At 37.9% G+C, this 18,930-nt stretch overlaps 1 protein-coding gene across 3 annotated transcripts in view; it reads right to left on the bottom strand.

The window, feature by feature from the left end:
* LOC139953837 (bridge-like lipid transfer protein family member 3B) overlaps positions 1-18,930 on the bottom strand; it is a 53,940-nt gene that overhangs the window by 32,676 nt on the left and 2,334 nt on the right. For all 3 annotated transcript variants that reach the window (XM_071953408.1, XM_071953410.1, XM_071953409.1), the window contains exons 2-8: positions 17,982-18,144; positions 11,650-11,688; positions 8,921-9,015; positions 7,828-7,936; positions 3,384-3,587; positions 1,781-1,975; positions 407-590 (exon numbers count right to left, since the gene is read on the bottom strand). In XM_071953408.1, the coding sequence (XP_071809509.1) occupies positions 407-590; positions 1,781-1,975; positions 3,384-3,587; positions 7,828-7,936; positions 8,921-9,015; positions 11,650-11,688; positions 17,982-18,144 (989 nt within the window). The remainder of the gene's footprint in view (positions 1-406; positions 591-1,780; positions 1,976-3,383; positions 3,588-7,827; positions 7,937-8,920; positions 9,016-11,649; positions 11,689-17,981; positions 18,145-18,930) is intronic.

The following is an 18,930-nucleotide window of genomic DNA, read 5'->3' as shown; positions in this document are numbered from 1 at the left end:
CAGTTAGGTCAATTAAACTACGGCACTTTTGTATTGTTCACAATTGTTTGACCTCCAATAATGCAGTATACATGTAGGTCCCAACCGGGTGCTTCTGTTTTAATCAATGTTTAAATGTGCCTTTTTTAAATAATAATTATTCCCCTTTTTCTGCTGTGTATAAAATAGTACTCTTCCCTACTCTCTCTATGTTTTTTGTAAGCCAGTAGCATTGGAAACAGTTATTACGTTAACTTTTGTTTTTCTTGGCATGTGTTGCTGGCTCTTGTATGTTCCTGTCTCATTTTGATTATTGTCTTGCTCTGTGCTGTATGATTGTCATGTGTGAATGCCGAATAAATAATAATACTAATAAAAATAATACTTCTAATAATAATAATAGTAATAATAATGTGTGTGAACTCACCCTGCTCTGGCTGGTTCATCTCATCACACAGATGCAGATCAATGCTTCGTGTGAATAAATGATAAGAAGTTTCTTGGACGTCATATTTCTCAAAGTACTGTAGATTCTGTAGCTCCTTATGTGTCTTGATGTTATGGGTTCTATTAGTAGAGTCATCTTGCATTGGAGATGGAGAAGCAGTGGGCTAGTTACAAAACAACCAAACAAACAATTAAAGGCAGTGGACACTAATGGTGTTTACTCAAAATAATTATTAGTATAAAACCTTATTTGGTAATGAGTATCGGGGAGAGGTTGATAGTATAAAACACTGTGAGAAATGGCTCCCTCTGAAGTAATATAGTTTTCGAGAAAGAATTAATTTTCCACGAATATGATTTCGAGACCTCAGGTTTAGAACGTGAGGTCTCGAAATCAAGCATCTGAGAGCACACAACTTCGTGTGACAATGGTGCTTTTTTCTTTCATCGTTATCTCGCAACTTCGACGACCGCTTGAGCTCAAATTTTCACAGGTTTCTAATTTTATGTATATTTGTTGAGTATAACCAAGTGAGAAGACTGGCCTTTGACAATAGTGTCCAGTGTTTTTAAGTATAGGACAGGGTTGAGAGTCATTGCTGATGAAAAGGTCTGAAACTGGAAGCCAGATCTTAGAAGGTTCATTGGATTAATGGCATCTCCACCATTGATAACCCCTTGAGATAAAGATTCCTATGAAGTTTTTGCAACAGCCTCCTCAGCACTACAGAAGTAGATTAAAGAGCCGTGCTTGTTTATTTTGGAGAAAAGTTCAGCACTCCATTTTTGATCAGGCAGACTTTAAAAAGTATGAAATGCATCATAATCATCACCATATATCCAGACATGATTTTGGGATTGTTTTTTTTGTTCTTGTACCTGTGTCTAAAGAAGTACTACAAATAAAACACTGACCAATCAGAATCTCCTAAAAGCCTGGGGGACTAGTGCGACTCGTGTCAAAGTCTCGACTTTTGATTGCTTAGTCGAGTCGCATCTACCACATTTCAACTACTAGATTATTTATGCCGCCACGACTACTACAAAAATAGTCGTGACTATCTGTTTGGTAAACCAATTGTGTTGTGAATAGTTGTGAGGCGTGAACATAATTTACTTAAAAAACACAATCGGACATCAGTGACACAATCCATTCAGCTTGAGTTTTACTATATTGCCGAAAATGCCACAATGCATCTTGAGAATTAAAAATTAGTCGCGATGAGTGTCGTACATGTAGTTGCGACTATTTGAGTTGCGACTAGTCGAGTAGTAAATTTTACTAGTCGCCCAGGCCTAATCTCCTGCCCTGCCAAACCATAAGTCAAGGTTTCTAAAAGAAGCCAATTTCTACCTGTCCTTTATCAGCTGCCCTTGCTTTGCTCTGATTGGCTGCTTTCTCAATGACAGGCATAAGACTTCGTAGATGAAGGATTACTGCCTTCATCTGAGAATCAGTCAAAACCCAGAGAATATCATCCAGTAACATCTGCAGCTTGGATGATATGAGACTACAGTCTATCTCATGCTTCTTGATTGTAACTCGCACCTGTGTAGAAAATATTCAAAACCATAATTTAGGAGGCTAATCTTCCTTACTTCAAGTTTACACTCCGTCAAGGAATCTTCGATTAAGTCACATGCTTCTCCTCATTGAACCCAAGTCTCGACACTCCTGGGTTGACGGGTCTTTTTCTTCAGCTGCGCCACGCATTTGGAACTCTCTACCACTTAATCTTAGATCTTGTCTTTGTACCACAAAATTCAAACGTCTTCTCAAAACTTATTTTATGTCAAGGACTAATTTTGTTGTGTCTGCTTTCTTTTGTTTTGTTTTTGGTTTTACTGCGCCTTGAACACCCAGCAGGGTGGGTTTGTGCACCTTACAAGCCTGTATTATTATTATTGTTATTACTGGCAGCTGAGAAATGAGTAAAACAAGTTACAAAAACAATTGTTTGTCTCAGGAGACAAAAATTTGCTCAGCATGTAAAAAGTATTTTTGTGACATTGTTTTATTCATTTCTAAAAAACTACAGCAAGTAATATTTTAAGGTACGCTTTCTACAACCATTATCTTCAAACGGTGTAAGTTTAATGTAAATCTGTGGACATTGTGTTTTGTGTTGTAAAAAGTACCAAAACCCTTGAAGCACCTTATAAAAGACTCCGATATTTTGAATAATTACATGAAACGTAGAAATAAAAATTATCATGAGAGGCCCTATTGTTTGTTATGGACATTTTATTTAAATATAAAAACAAGAATGGTGTGTTGACAAACACAAATGCCACACTGACATTAAATTCATTCTTGAGTTATTGTTTGGACAATATATCTTAAAATTGTTTTAGCCATAATGACATTGACATTTTGTCCTGGCAGTCCAAAAACAATAGGCTTCAGGTGGATCTCTAGACTAGTCCACAAACCAAGTTTGGAGTTGATATGCTTTTCAAGCCCTTTTTGAGTCATCACTCGGACAACACTTCTTTTGTTTTAGCCATAATGACCTTAATATTTAACAGAGGAGGTCCAAAAACAACTTAGGCTTCTGGGGATCCCTAGACCAATCCACAGACTAAGTTTGGAGTTGATATGCTTTTCAAGCCCTTTTGAAGTTATTGCTCGAACAAAATATCTTTTGTTTTAGCCATAATGACCTTAATATTTAGCAGAGGGGGTCCAAAAACAAATTAGGCTTCTGGGGATCCCAAGACCAATCCACAAATTAAGTTTGGAGTTGCTACGCCAAGTCCTTCTTGAGTTATCCATGTGGACAATGATAACACACACATGCAAGCACACACAAGGACAAAGCAAACACTAGGGCCTACATGTATATGCCCGTTCAGCTGGCTTTGCCAGCAGGGAATAACATTTAATTTTACAATTTTCCAGGTTTTATAGTCCTTTAACATGTTAAATACTCAGTAGGTTGGTGTTAGATATTCACCTTTCCTTGATTTGTGATCAACCTAATTGGAGTAGTGGGCCGTTCCGCATCAGTCTCAATAGCATCTAATGTAAGGCGAACAGTGGACCATTCCACTTCTTTGAAGGTAAGGATCTGTTCCTTGTTGGAGTCTTTGATGCGAGTATAGCGTAGATCAGCTGGTTTCCAATGTGGAGTAGTGCTTTGGACAATCAGCTGAGCAATCTAACAACAAGAACATGACAAACTTTAATATTAGGAAAGAAATTAGAAATACCAACCAGCATGACCAGCATGAAAACTGCAGCTGTGAACAATGTAATATTAATAATAATAAAGACAATTAAAATGTGCAAAAACATATCCACTCAAGGGGTGCTCAAGGCACGTACAAGAAAAACAGTTATTAAGAATGGCTTGTCATAAGGTTTGTTTTAAATTTGATCTTGAAACTATCAACAGTCCTACATATCTTGACTGCAATGGGAAGCTTGTTCAACAAGTTGAGGGGCAGTGCGGCAAATGCTCCATCACCCCATCAGCTTTTCCATTTTGGGACAACTAGAGATACTATGTAGATAACTGGAAGAACGGAGACCTGAGATAGATGGCTTATGGACGTTGATGAGAGAAGCGATGTATAGGCGAGGAGAACTTTAACAGTTTAATGGACAGGATGATGAGAAGGAATTTGTATGCAAGTCGCTGTTCAACTGGTTAGCAGTGAAGGCGTCTTTTAGGACTGGTGTGTGCGAGTATTTCCGTGTGTTTGTGACTAGACGGGCTACGGCATTCTGGACCCGTTGGAGCTTCTGAACTTGGTAGTTGGGAGATCTATGTACATGTAGCAGCAGACAATTGCAGCCGTCATTACATTACGAGTATGACATTATTATTAAACCAATGTGATTTTTAGAAGGAGACATTACAGTCTGAGAAATGTTTCTGCATTTGAAAGTTTCTCAGATTGTGTATTACAAACATTGTACATACACACGGTCTAAGGCTCGCACAGACCAATATTTATCAGGTTTTTTTTCAAAGGGTAAAAAATAGGAAAACAAAACTAATGCTGCAATCAAAATACGGTGATATGTGTTAGCTAAAAAAATACTACATGTAATTTTTTTGAAATTGACAATATTTTAAGCAAACAAATTACATGTATTTTGTATCTGGATGATTTTAGATAATAATCAGTGACCTTTCAGATTGCAATTTATCTTTTTTATGTTCTCTTTTTTTTTATCCAAAACTTTTGAGACTGTGGGCTCTACTCAAGCATTCTGGAATTGTTTTTTTTTTAAAGTTGGGCTGATCGGGTCTACTGGACTGGAACAAGGTCTTTGGAATGTTTTTTACTTCATGTACTTGGTGCTAATCTTGGCACTACTACATGTCGTGTAATGTACATGAACATGTACATCATGTACATCATGAAAATGAACTAATAATGCAATCGGGATCTAGGTTTTTTTCTTGATGATTTTTAAAACAAAAATTATTATTACATTGAGTATAGGCCACAATGTTTTGTGCGTATCGACATGCAATCGCAGGTACAACCTGATAAGTTGGCTTGTGCATAGGGTAAACCCTTGTAAAGGTTTATTTTCTGTTTACTTCAGGGAGCTGTATGAAATGTGTGACTGGTTGTTACTCGTAGACGTCTGTCAGTACGCCTGATTGCACAATAACCATGCTCGAGGCTACTGGACGATTGTACGACTACGTCTAGACTTGAAAATATCACTCAGTGTCAGGGTTATTCCTTTCCCTTAAACACATGTATGTACCTTTTATTGTTTATACACATGTAGTGTACATTTTATGTATCTTTAAATTTATCTTCTCCATTTTGTTTTGTGGAAATAAATAAATAAACTAGACATGATTGCATTTGTGCACAAATGCATAGCTGTTTCGTTAAAGATTTTCAAATTAATCAACTTAATATGAAATTCTTTTTTAATCAAAGCAGTTATGACCTACATGTATCCAGCCTATTTAAAAAAAAATTGTTAGATTATACTAAGGATCAGTTAGCAGTTTATGACTTTATAGTGCAAAATAAAAAAAATAAAAAACATGTGATGATGTCATCATAACGTCATTTCACAATTTACAAGAACTTGCCAATATCTAAGAACCTACAAAGTTTCAAAATGCCACGTCACCAGACATGCCAACCTCTGGGATCACAACACTGTATTCTGAAACCCCAAAACCTGTATTTTGCATCAAAAACCTAGTTTTTGATAAAACATGCGTAAACGTAGTCTCAAGTCCCGAGACAGGCAAAAAAAAGGTGTGAGGCCATTAAGTTATCGAACAGCCTAATTAAACCAGTAATGTAAAAATTGGGGGAAAAAATAAAAATTAAAAAATTGGGCAGATGTTTCCCTATGGGTGGTTAACCCAGTTAAACAGGTTTTGTATGAAAAAGATATTGATAAATCATATTATCTAAAAGATATTGATAAATCATATCTTATTCATATAGAAACCCTTGGTAAATTTCATTTTGTCAAAAGAAGACAAGTAAAAAAACAAAATTAATTTATTTTCAAAGAAGAAGACAACACATCATCCCAAAACTTTTGTTTCTTGCATTTGGGGGCATAGTTCTTAAATTTATCTTATATACATGTACATCTCGCTTCAGGCGCTCTTTTGCGTCTTTATTTTGTCAAATTCTTTTGCAAACTCAATTCATTCACCATGCTTTTCGTCCCTTCACAAACGACCGATACCATATAAGGGCATTTTTGACAACAGCGCCCTCTGTTGTTCAATTAATTGTGTTAGACTGGTTCCCTGTGAAATTGGGACGTCAGATAAACTAGTGTGCAGGCAATGACTATGGATGCAAGGGAATCTCCTTTGTGCTCGATGTATGTGTGGGTGAGCGTTGAAGGAACTTCTACCACGAATAGAGTTCACTGGATAATCATTGTCGGCCGTAAGTAGTCGGCCAAAAACTTATTTGTGTCAATAAAAAAATATTGAACTTGAGTTGAAAAAAGGTCACGACGGCCAACAGGGAGAAAATTGTATTTTTTGCGGTGGCGATGCTCAATACCAGTACACCCGTATTTTTTTACAAAAACCCGTCTGAAATACGGGAATAACGCACTTGTTGGCATGTCTGCGTCAGTGATCCCCAGTGACGTCATTGATCTGTCACTTCACACATATAATGCCTGCCTGACGATCAACATGTGTTACAATTTTGAGGTGATTACAAAAAACTTCACCACACACATCTTTAAAAAGTCCATTTTGTAGAGTTTTCAACCTGTCGCTAGAGGGCAATCTTGTGTATTGTGATGTCGTCAGTATTTTGTTTTAACTGCCCACCATTGCCAGACACTGACACTGTTGAAAGCAAGTTCATAAATTTTGCCACTTTTGAATAACTAGGCACTTCCGGTTTGGACCGGAAGTAGAGGTCATGTGAGGTCACACACACAAACTAAAATGAAGACCTAATTTGTCCCTACCCAATCCCGCCAACAGAAACCTATGGTCTCTTGTGGCTGATTTGATACAGATTTTCAAATATTTAAGACGACGTCACGTGACAGGTGATAACGTCATCATGACGTCATTCATGTCATTGCAGACCATTACATCAATACCATTGATCACTTAAAGTGTCATTGCAATTGCCTTTTAGGAACTATGCAAAAGACTGCTTAAACGAACCGTGTGTTATTTCAATGGCTTTTTTTACTGAACCAGAAAAAAAAAGAAGAAAAAAAACTTTCACAAAAACAAGAGCTGTTTCACTGCGCTGCGATATGAAACAGCTCAAAAAATGCTTAAACAAAAACAAAAGCTGTTTCTGATAGATGTAAAAATTGCATCGGGGATAAAGACTATTAATTGTTTTTTGGTTTTTACCCATACACCGATGTGTTAGCACTGTACACTCAGTACTTTCCCGAGTCCTGTGAAAAAAAATCACAGGCATATTTACTCGAGTGGGATTCGAACCCCTGACACTTGCAATTCTAGAGCAGAGTCGTACCAAATAGACTACCTCGGTTGCCCGGTAGCTAGAGGCAGTTTGAATCCAATGTTTTGGCAGCGGGTACTGCAACGGTGTGTGCGTAAAAACCAAAAAACAATTAATATTCTCTATCCCTGATGCAAATTTAACATCTTTCATATCATTGCAGTACCCACTGCCAAAACATTGGATTCGAACTGCTTCCAGCTACAGGCAATCTCGGTAGTCTATTTGGTAAGCTCTAGAATTGCAAGGGTCGGGAGTTCGAATCCCACCCGAGTAAATATGCCTGTGATATTTTTTCACAGGACTCGGGAAAGTACTGAATATACAGTGCTACTGTAACAACACACAAATCGGTGTATGGGGGAAACACCAAAAAACAATTAACACAAAAGCTGTTTCGCTGCGCTGCGCTACGAAACAGCTAATAAATTACATACACTGTACCTGTAGGTTGATGTGAAACGTGTCTGATTTTAGAAGACCGGTAATAGAGTTGATGTGAATGTACATGCCATCCACTACCTTCTCTGGGAAACCATATCTGCTTGCAGGCCTGCATGGGGAAAATGTTCAAGATTGTTAAGCCCGGTTCATACACGTACTTCCTAGGAATGCAAATGCGGAGCAAATTTTGGTGACGCAACAATGGATTTGTGATGCAATTAAGTTCGCATCGCTCAAAGCATTCGCAGGAAGTATAAACCCGGCTTTACTCAATAAAATGACTTCCGATTTGATTCTATTAACTTTTTACTGTACTTGAGTTTAAGAAACATTGGAATCATCAAAGGCAACACAATGTACAAAAGATGTATGCCCTGTAGTGGTGTTCAGAAGCAGAGTCAGGGTTCGAGTCCCAGTCATGATGCTTACATGTATATTGTTTTCCCTGAAAAATGAAAAAAAATGAAAACCATTTTTTTTTTTTACCAAAAACTTTCATTTTATCTCTCTCAGCTTCCTGGGGAGTATACATGTACACGCACTGAGCTGTAGGCGCTTCAAAGGCTTTTTAATACACAATATCAACCTTTGCAGAATATACCCCTGTGTGAAGAGAAGCAATAGTAGTCAAAGCATCTTGCTCTACTATACACGTGTCTTGACCTGGATCAGAACCCACACTCCGATGAAATAACCACCGGAACTTGAAATTGATGCTCAAAACCATTGGGCCATGACACCATCATGTCAATCATGAGGCCAAATGATAAAAAACACATGTTTAGCGTCCTGCCTTTTTGAAAAAGGGAAAGATTAATTTATTTTATTCACTAGCCCACCTGACACAGCCTGGGCTGATTTTCAAAGTAAATGTTTTTTCGTCTGAGACCAATTTGGTATTCCTTGGAAAAGAAAAAAAAAGAAGGCCGCCTTTTAAAAGGAAGCAGGCGGGGGACGCTAAACATTTATTTTTTTTTTACCTTACCATCAATTCAATGGCTTCAATCTAGATCACAATGGTATGGATCGACCAATCAGAAGTTTGCTTGAAGATGTAGTAGATTCCATCTATGTATGAGTATTAATGACTTACACTTGAGACTGTTTATTTGTCATGTCTTGTAATGTACTCGTTGTTTCTCTGAGAGTACGACATGTCGCCATCTCCAGTTCTACTTGGTCCAGATACTATATGTACAATCAAAACAATAATGTTAAAATCAAGTCAAAATCAGTACTCGAATATAGCTCTTTTCACACTAACTCTATTCACCAGGGTTGCCCCAGGAGAATAACGGCCGCCCTATTCACACTATGATCGCATTATCCCCCACTCTTCCCCCAGTCTGCCCCAGCAAATGGGCATACCCCGGGGAACAGCCACCACTGCTCTGACGTATGGGGTAAGGGGTAAAACCCCGGGTATTCTGGAAACGTGCAACCGGAACCCTGTGGAATAGGGACTCATTGTGAAAGTGCGCCGGGGTAACAGTGGGGTAAAAAAGCATCCCGGGGCCTCCCCGGGACTGTATTCTACAGAAATAAGAAACAACATTTTTAAAACATAACATGTATGCATACACTGTGACATGTGTGATGTCAATTAGGTTTGGAATTACTCTGATAATTTTATCAAAACTTGATGCATTATTATACGTGTAAATTGTGCATGCTACACTGTATACATCATAATGCTATAAAGAGGTGTACAGTCACTAAGAAATTAATATTCATACAATTAAAACTTTACATTTGACACAAAAGGTTTGTAAATGCTATGCTACAATGTACATAGTACATAGTACATGTACGGGTATAACACTCTATTAATTGCTAAAAGGAAAATAGATGCATCTATAGTCATTTCTATGATGTACATATGAGATTTGATAGGCTTTTGAGAAAGAAAACAGAACTCTGAGCGCAAAGCATAGTTCCCAAAAAAGCTCAAAAACTTGCGAGCATGTAGCCCAATAAGGCTATAACATTTATCTTTTAAAAGCCCTTCTGTGCACTCTGGGGCGTTATTAAAGAAACACGTTTCCTTGGATCGGACGAGTTGGTCTAGTAAAAGCGTTTGAAACCGTTTGTTATGAAATGCATATGGTTAGAAAGATGTTTTAAAAGTAGAATATAATGATCCACACAAGTATCACTCGAAACTGCACAGTTTTCCTCTTACGTCGCGAACTATCACGGTCGGCCATTTGACTCCCATAAATGGCCGACCGTGTTAGTCGACAGGGTAAAAAGAAAACCACGCAATTTCGAGGCATATTTGTGTAGATCATTGTATTCTACTTTTACAATATCTTTCTAACCATATACATTTTACAACAAATGGTTACAGAACGATTTTCAAAGACCAACTCGACCGTTCCAAGGCAACGTGTTCCTTTAATGGGTACATGTAAACAGCTGTGTAAGAGAAGAAGGCATAGTTGAACGTGAACTTTGCAAGAACACAAGCAGAAAATCCCAACTACATGTAACATGTTAAATAAGCTTGACACAAGCTTGGATTTAACTGCTTCTGTAAGCCCTGCTTTAGGTAAGCAAAGCCATGAAATTGGGCTCAGCTTAGGGGTCTTGTCAAAACTCATCCTGGACAAACCACCGGATGATGCTCATCCGATTGTCATTTTTTTGGCGAACGGGCCATAGGATACGAGTTCAAATAATACAATGTTTCACACGCTGAATAGTGTCTTCTCGTCCGATACACAGTAAAAGGCACCCCACAGAGCGCTCTGCGGTTTCACTGGCTGATTAAACACTAAATAAACAAACCTGGGGTTTGAGTCTGGTCCCACTGTTTTGAGGTCATGTAGTTTGGTGGAGTTTTTAACCCATTGTTTTTTGAAAGAGACATGCAGTTACTAGCGGGGATACTAGCCCAATTTCTGTATACCCATACTGTGTTCCCTTCTTCCATTCTCGAGTTGATAGGTTTTCACCGAATATAACTCAATGTAATGTAGAAGTATTAAATGAAAACTTATTGATGAAAGTATTCATCGATGGCCATCGTCTCATAAAAATCTGTATGCTAATCACAGCCACCTGTTCAATATAGGTAATTCCCTTTAAATTCATGTGTATAGATATACCTTTGAGTTTCATATAGACCATACACCTCCAAACTTGTTAGATCATGGGATGGTGCTGTACAAAGTTACAACAAGGATGTGCAAAAAGTGCACAACCAATTTGTTGAGGCCCTGCTGTGAAACCGAAAACCTGCCCTGGGGAGACTCCCTGCTGTTTCCAGTAGATAGCGATCTAAACACTCTTGGGCTTTGTAAACAAATGTTCTCTGGTTAAAGCCAGTCACTGTGAGCCCATCCTAAACCCCATCCAATAAAGTAATCACTACAAGGGAATTCAACATGGGACGAGCGCCGTCCAATGGCTGTCCAGGATGAGTTTTGACAAGGGCCCTTACACGTATATATGGGCCTACAAATGTATCAACCACATTCACATGACATTACCATACAAAGTAAGCAACTTTGCTAATAATTATGCCGTTCTAGGCTTGAATTTCTTAAAAATATGATTATCGTAATTAAAACGCGCTTTTTATGTGTGCACAGAGAAATCTTAACCAGTGCTCATTCATTGAAGAATGATTGGTTTCAATGAAATACAATGTTGTATGGCTTCTGACTGGCACCCCTGACAAAAGGGACACCACCAACATAGGGCTAGAAACATGTAGCTCAGTTGGTAGAGCACTGGAGGTCATTGGTTCAAATCCCACTCTAGTCAATATTTTCTTTGTTCTACCCCCAAAAAAATCATTAAATAAATACTACTTACAATACTTATAGGATGTGTTTTTAACTTGGTCCAAGGAATCTGTGTAGGATAAGAACAAAGAAAAATGCATGAAAGAAAGTAAGTCAAATACTTCATTTACAGGTAAAGGAACATAATTATTTGGTAAGGTCCTAAAGCAGATTTGTTTTCTTTTTTTTTTCTTCAAAATTTTAACGATTGATATATTGTTATTATGTATAGATCACATGTTTACAAAAGAGCCACAGACTGGACTTCCTGCACGCATGATTTGTACAAAGCTCAATGGAAGAAAACATAAAATCTTATATTATAATGGAGATTGCATTGTCTAATTCTTATCAACTTTTGATATGATGCAAGGGGGCACATCTCAAAACTTGTCCAGCTTCTACTTTCATAACTCTTGGTTTTATGTGGAAATTATGACACACAATGTCAACTTTCCCATAGGACCAGTGTAGGATCTTGCCTGCCAGAATACTCAAAGAATGTACAAGGTCACACTTATTGTAAACAAAGTTCAAATGGTCTATGCATTGTATAAATTCTTGACCACCGAGAAAAAAACAAGGAAATTGAAATGTTCACAATTAACTCTTTAAAGCCATTATACACTTTGGAACAGAAAAAAAAAAAAATAAAGTTCACAAATAACTTACAGGGTTTACAGTAGGTAATGGTGAAAGACTTCTCTTGAAATAATATTCCATGAAATGCTTTACTTTTTGAGAAAACAATAAAACAATTATAAATTCTCGATATATCGAGAATTACAGATTTATTTTAAACACATGTCATGACATGGCAAAACATGCGGAAACAAGGGTGGTTTCCGGTTATTTTCTCCCGAGTCCGATTACCGTTTGAGCCTAAATTTTCACAGGTTTGTTGTTTTAAGTTGTGATACGCGAAGTGTGGGCCTTTAGACAATACTGTTTACCGAAAGTGACTAATGGCTTTAAACAATGACCCTGATTCACGCATTTGTCTCGTCTCTTCTAGATAATGGTACAAGTTGGTAACACTACATGTACAGTAGTGGTAATTACTCAAAATACCTTTTAGCTCAAAAACTTACTTGATAAACATGGTAAAGGACCATTGTGGGAAACCCTCTCATGTCTGACATGTCTGAAGAACCGCAGTTTTTGAGAGAAAGAGGTATGTTTATAATCTCTCACTCAAATAATAAAAGACTTTCAAGGTGAAGCCACGAAACCATACCAATTTGTGCAAAAAGGGTGGGGTTTTTTGGTTTTTTTTTTTTTTTTTAAATATTCTCTCGCAACTATGTTGACCAATTGAGTCCAAATTTTCACAGGTTATATAAATGCATGTTGGGATACACCAATGGTTTCCAGTGCCGTTAAGGAGAGAAAACTGCGTATGCCAGAGGAAACATAATTGACAAACATTCAGCTAATTGGTTGTAGTTGTGCATGATACAAGTAGATCAACATTATACATGCCAGTCCTTAAAAATCAATGCAAAGCACTGCCCCTAGGGATAAATTATATCAAGCCCCCCCCCCCCCCCCAGCCAAAATCAATTGCTCAGGCTGAAATCCTTTACGCTGACTACATGTACATTGTACATGTATGGAGTGTTAGCATATAGGATGCTCCTCTGTACAGTTGTAATGCTTCATGTATCAATATTGTATATTGATTATTGTACACAATCATCACAATAATATTTTGGTCCTGTCTTGCATTTTAAATTACATGTAGGCCAAGTATAACAACAAACAAGTTTTAGACCGAACTTAAAAAAAAGAAAAAAGCAGGAGGCAGGGTGCTCTGTTCACTATTATCCAAATTTGAGCTATTTTTTCCCAATATGGCCGCCATGCTAAATATCAATGGCCAAGTTATATTTATTTACAGATATTGTGCTGTTTGAGTATACTGTAGACAAAACAAAACAAAAAATTCATTTTAGTCCACTTGTTTTAAAAAGCAAGTTTCAAATTCAGAAACAGTGAACAATGTACGTGTTTAGCTTGTATTAGCTATTGCATATATATAGCTATTGCCTATAGTATAGAAGATACACTTTCGCGTCCCTGGGTGGTAAAGACGACCGTAGACCCACAGGTACTTCACCTACATTTACATTGTACCTTGCCAACGAAGTGCTGGAAACCAAAATGCACAGAAAGCTAGACGCACTTTCCAGTCATTTTATTCTTTCTTAACATACAGCACGCGTTCTACACAATACAAAGCTGAAGTGAACCAATTTTTTAGCGACTGGATTATAAAATAATTCTACAAAAAGTACATGTTCAATATTAATTGTATTATTTTGTATGACGATTCTTTTTTCTTTTAAATAGTTAATAGTAAAAAATAAGGGAGGCGGCGGCCAAAAAGGAGGTGGGCATGGACGAGAAACTCGTTTCTTATTTTACTTGGCCTTACTCATCGTTTTTGAGCTGTGAGGAAAATTGAACACTGTCTGCAAGCAATGGAATAAGTGTTTACATTAATTGACAGGTAGGTGGATAAAAAATAGGCATATTTCTAAGTATTTTTTATAAAAAGGAATTAAAGAAAAGATATTAAAGTGACTATTGGGGTCTGTCCAAACAACATGTAATGGGACCTTTTGGTGTGACATTCTCATTTAAAAATGGGTGGCAACAAGAACAGAAAAGTTTAATATGCACGCTTGTTTCATGATTTTTAAAGATTTTTCTTTGTCAAGAGCAAGACAATTGTTTTTGCAGGCCTACATGTATTAATGTATTATTTTAGTAATAACTGGGGATCATCTGCTTTTGTTCTTTCACATAGAAACGTTGGACATTTCAAACACATGCTTTCATAAATTACATTACATGTACAGTAGGCCTACATGTAAATGATGAGAAAGGCATAATGTAGACTCTGTAAATTTTTAAAAATCACTATGCTATTCTATTTCGCGTGAAATCGAATGCTACTGAAATGGGTCATTCAATTTTGTTTTTTTATGACCAGCCAAATGGACTGTTGCTAAATTGAATATAAAAATAATAATTATTTGGGGGGCCTAATCATCCTTACTCTCAGCTAAGAGCTGAATTGGAATAAGTGCTACCACTATCGAGAAGCAGGCATGCAAGGGCGCACTTAGCTGCCAGCCACATCAACCCATTATGACCACCGAGCACAGCCAAGATCAAAAGTGTTTGATTTTTCCCGAGGGAGGAAAACCGGATAGTCTGGAAAACCCTCGTGGCACAGCAGAGAACCAACTCACAACTCAACTCACATAATAGCCTTGGCCGGGAATCGAACTGGGGTCACCTTGTTGAAAGGAGAGCGCTTTACGCACAAGCCAACCATGCAGTCTTGCACAATTGTGTGTCACAAAAAAAAAATGACAGTATAATGTATACATGCTTAACTGTCAAACACAATGCTAGACTTGTGGACAAGTCATTAAATGTTAGCTGCGGTGATACATGTAGCATTCCAACTCTCCCCACGATTCCTGCGGTATTCTCGCGAGACTGCTTGCCCCGCGAGACTACTGCTCTCATGACTACGGTCAGAAGTCGGGCAACCAGCAGTTCGCGCGAGAAGAGTGATCTCGCGAGAGCACCGTCACAACTCGACTATCTCACCGCATGGAACCAATAACGACTTGTTCTAACACAAAAAAAAGGATTTTGATTGCCTCAAAACGAGGAACTCAGCGAGAGAGCTCTTTTCTCAAAATGTTTATAGACCTACATCATCAGATTTTTCAGATACTACCATAAACATAAATTAATTTTGGCTGGACAACAAACAAAGCCTGATTTGTTTTTGTACTAGCAGTCTGTTGGTTAGTGTATTAATCAAGATTGTAATATTACCCAAATGTACACACAGCAACCACATGCAAATTAATGGTCTGGTGAGATTAGGCATCAAGTTATATAAGCTGTGCATACAATACATACACTTTAAGTCAGTTAGTGTTCAGGTTTGTACAAAATGAAACTAGCCTTGCCCTCTCAAAGCTAATACTCCTGGCCTGGTACAATAATAAATTCTGTTTTAATTGACTATAGCCACTGAACCACAGACTTTTTCAAGTGTTTAAGGAACACGTTGCCTTGGATCAGTCGAGTTGGTCTTTGAAAAGCACTTGTAACCGTTTGTTATAAAATGCATATAATTAGAAAGATATTGCCAGATTACAACGCATACAAAATTCAGCGGCCAGACTTGTCACCAGAACTCGCACTCGGGAATCCATCACACCCATTCTTAAGGATCTACATTGGCTGCCAATACGGGCTAGAATTGATTTTAAAGTTTTGGTTCTGACTTATCAATGTATCCATGGTATTGCCCCTGTTTATCTTCAAAGCTTAGTTCAGGAGTACAAAACAACCAGAAATCAGCGATCTTCAAATAAATCCCTTCTGACCCCTCCAGTTATCAAAACCAAGTCGTACGGTTCCCGCTCTTTCCAATATGCAGCAGTTCAGTTATGGAACAGTCTTCCAGAGGTTGTCAAACAGGCTGAGACATCAGAACAATTCAAAACCCGGTTGAAAACATATCTGTTTACTTTGTACAATAATTGTTGAATTCCTTTTACAGCGCATGGGACCTCACGGTGATATGCGCTACATGTTATATAAGATGTGTGGAACGATCATTGTATTCTACTTTTAAAGACTGTGGACACTATTGGTAATTGTCAAAGACTAGTCTTCTCACTTGGTGTATCTCAACATATGCATAAACCAACAACCCTGTAAAAATTTGAGCTAAATCAGTCAGTGAAGTTGCGAGAATATAATGAAAGAAAAACACACTTGTCACACGAAGTTGTGTGCTTTCAGATGGTTGATTTCGAGACCTCAAATTCTAAATCTGAGGTCTTGAAATCAAATTCGTTGAAAATGACTTCTTTCGTGAAATCTACATTGCTTCAGAGGGAGCCGTTCCTCACATTGTTTTATACTATCAACCTCTCCCCATTACTAGTAATCAAGAAAGGTTTACTGCTTATAATTATTTTGAGTAATTACCAATAGTGTCCATTGCCTTTAAAACATCTTTCTAACCATTATGCATTTTATAACAAATGGTTACAAACGCTTTCCAAAGGCCAACTCGACCGACCCAAGGCAACGTGTTCCTTTAAAGGGACACTCAATTCTTTCCAAGCACAAAACTTTATTCAATGTAGACAACTCAGTGTTCTCCGGCATGTGTTCTAAACAAAGCCCTCACTTTAACCCTAACCCTAACACTAACACTACCACGCTTTCTGTAGCACCCACCATACTTCAGAAGCAATCTGTAAAACCTTTGCTCTAAGAAGTCAGGAGGAAGTGTCCATCAGGAATCATTTTTCATCGGGGATAGCAAATTTTTCATTTCATTGCCTGTACTGCACACCTGCACACCAATGTGTATTTTAAAAGCACTGTATGCTCAGTACTTTCCTGAGAATTACAAATGTTATCGTAGGGTAGGGCCCACCCGCTGAAATAACAAATACGATTCAAACCACCTCTACCCACCGAGTTACATGTTATAAATGTATTTAGCTCAGTGGTCTTGAGGTACATACACTGTACATGGACCAGACATCTGCTCTAGCAATGCAAGGGTCATGCATGGGCTCGAATCACACCAGAGTGATTTGCCTGTGTGTTTTTTTCACAGAACTATGAGAAAGCTGAGAATACAGTGCTTTGGTTATTTTGAGGTCTGCATCTATGATTGAGCTGCACACATCAAGAAATTGTCATTCGGTTACTAGACGACAAAATTCTAGTCAATGTGAAATCAGTGGTTAGCTTGTTAGGATTCAAACCCACAACCTTGTGACGTGTACACTACAATCAAATAAATGTCCAGGGGCCTTAACCTGGCCCAGGGTCCAGCTGCCTCAGTGACAACCTTCAATTTTCAAAGTTGGAGAACTTAAAGGGAAGGTACACGTTTGGTAATTACTCAAAACAAATATTAACTTAAAAACTGACTTGGTAACGAGCATGGGAGAGCTGCTGATAAAACATTGTGCGAAACGACTCCCTCTGAAGTACCATAGTTTTTGAGAAAAAGGTACTTTCTCACTTAAATAATAAAAGACTTCTAGCTAGAAGTCTTTTATCTGAAAACACACAAATCCGTCCAACAAGGGTTTTTTGTTTTTTTCATCATTATCTTGCAACTTTGATGACCAATTGAGCCCAAAATTTTACAGGCTTGTTATTTAATGCTTATGATTTGGAAACACCAAGTGAGAAGACAGGTCTTTACCAATTACCAATTGTGTACCTTCCCTTTAACACTACACAGCAATAAAAAAAAAGTAAAACTACAAATTCCTACTAGGGTTGTTACTGTACCTTGACGGAGACCTTATTGCACACAACCTTGTTAAGAACCAGCCAGGAAGGAAACTCTAAAACTTCCATTAATGCTTCCTCATCTAACTCCAAGTCTGTTAGATTTCCCTCTCCTTTTAGCGTGCTTAGTCGGATTCGATCTTGTGAGAGGTTCTTTGCAAACCTTGAAAGTGAAAATGAAAAATGCAATCAATGTTTCAACTTAAAGTACAGTGTAGGCCTACAACTGTTTAATCAAATTCATGGGGATCCCATAATGTACAATACATTATACATGCATCTAAAGCAAGGACCAGAAGGAGCTTTACAATGTAGAGATTTCAAAAGTTCCATGTGCGATAGCATTGGGCCCAATTTCATAGAGCTGCTTAAACAGAAAATATTGCTTAACATTTGTTTGCTTAGCGGAAATGAGCAGGATACCAGTTACAATTTGAAAATGTGACATATAGCAGTTTGGCTGGTAACCGTATTTTGGTAAGCATAATTTTGTTGTGCTAAGCAACTTTTTATGCTTAAGCAGCTCTATGAAATTGGGCACAGGTCCTTGCTCCAATGGATGTGCATGGCTCGAATTTAGGGTGGGGGTCCACATTCACAAGACATCAGGACCAAGATGTATCTCATCATTTTTACTGTGGCAACAAATAGATCGACCCATTAGGCTCGACCCACAACGCACATGTGAGCAAGAACACGTGAGCCTCTCCAATGTCTTTCTGCACAACTCTGCCGCGCGCGCCACGCGCCAAGATGCGCGCACGCATGTCAGACCTTATTTGTTGCGTTGTGATTGGTCAATACGCATTGGGGCGGAGCTTAGTGGATCGGTCTATTGTTGTACAGGACCAGATTCGAAATGAGTTGAACAAGCATTAACAGAATACAAAGGTTATGGATCATTCAAGACTACATAAGGCCTAAAACAAAAATATGTTGGATTGCCCTA

This window comes from Asterias amurensis, chromosome 22 (genome assembly GCF_032118995.1).
Source record: "Asterias amurensis chromosome 22, ASM3211899v1".
Taxonomy (NCBI): domain Eukaryota; kingdom Metazoa; phylum Echinodermata; class Asteroidea; order Forcipulatida; family Asteriidae; genus Asterias; species Asterias amurensis.
Note: the sequence above shows the minus strand (reverse complement) of the source record. Positions and strands in the feature narration are given on the sequence as shown.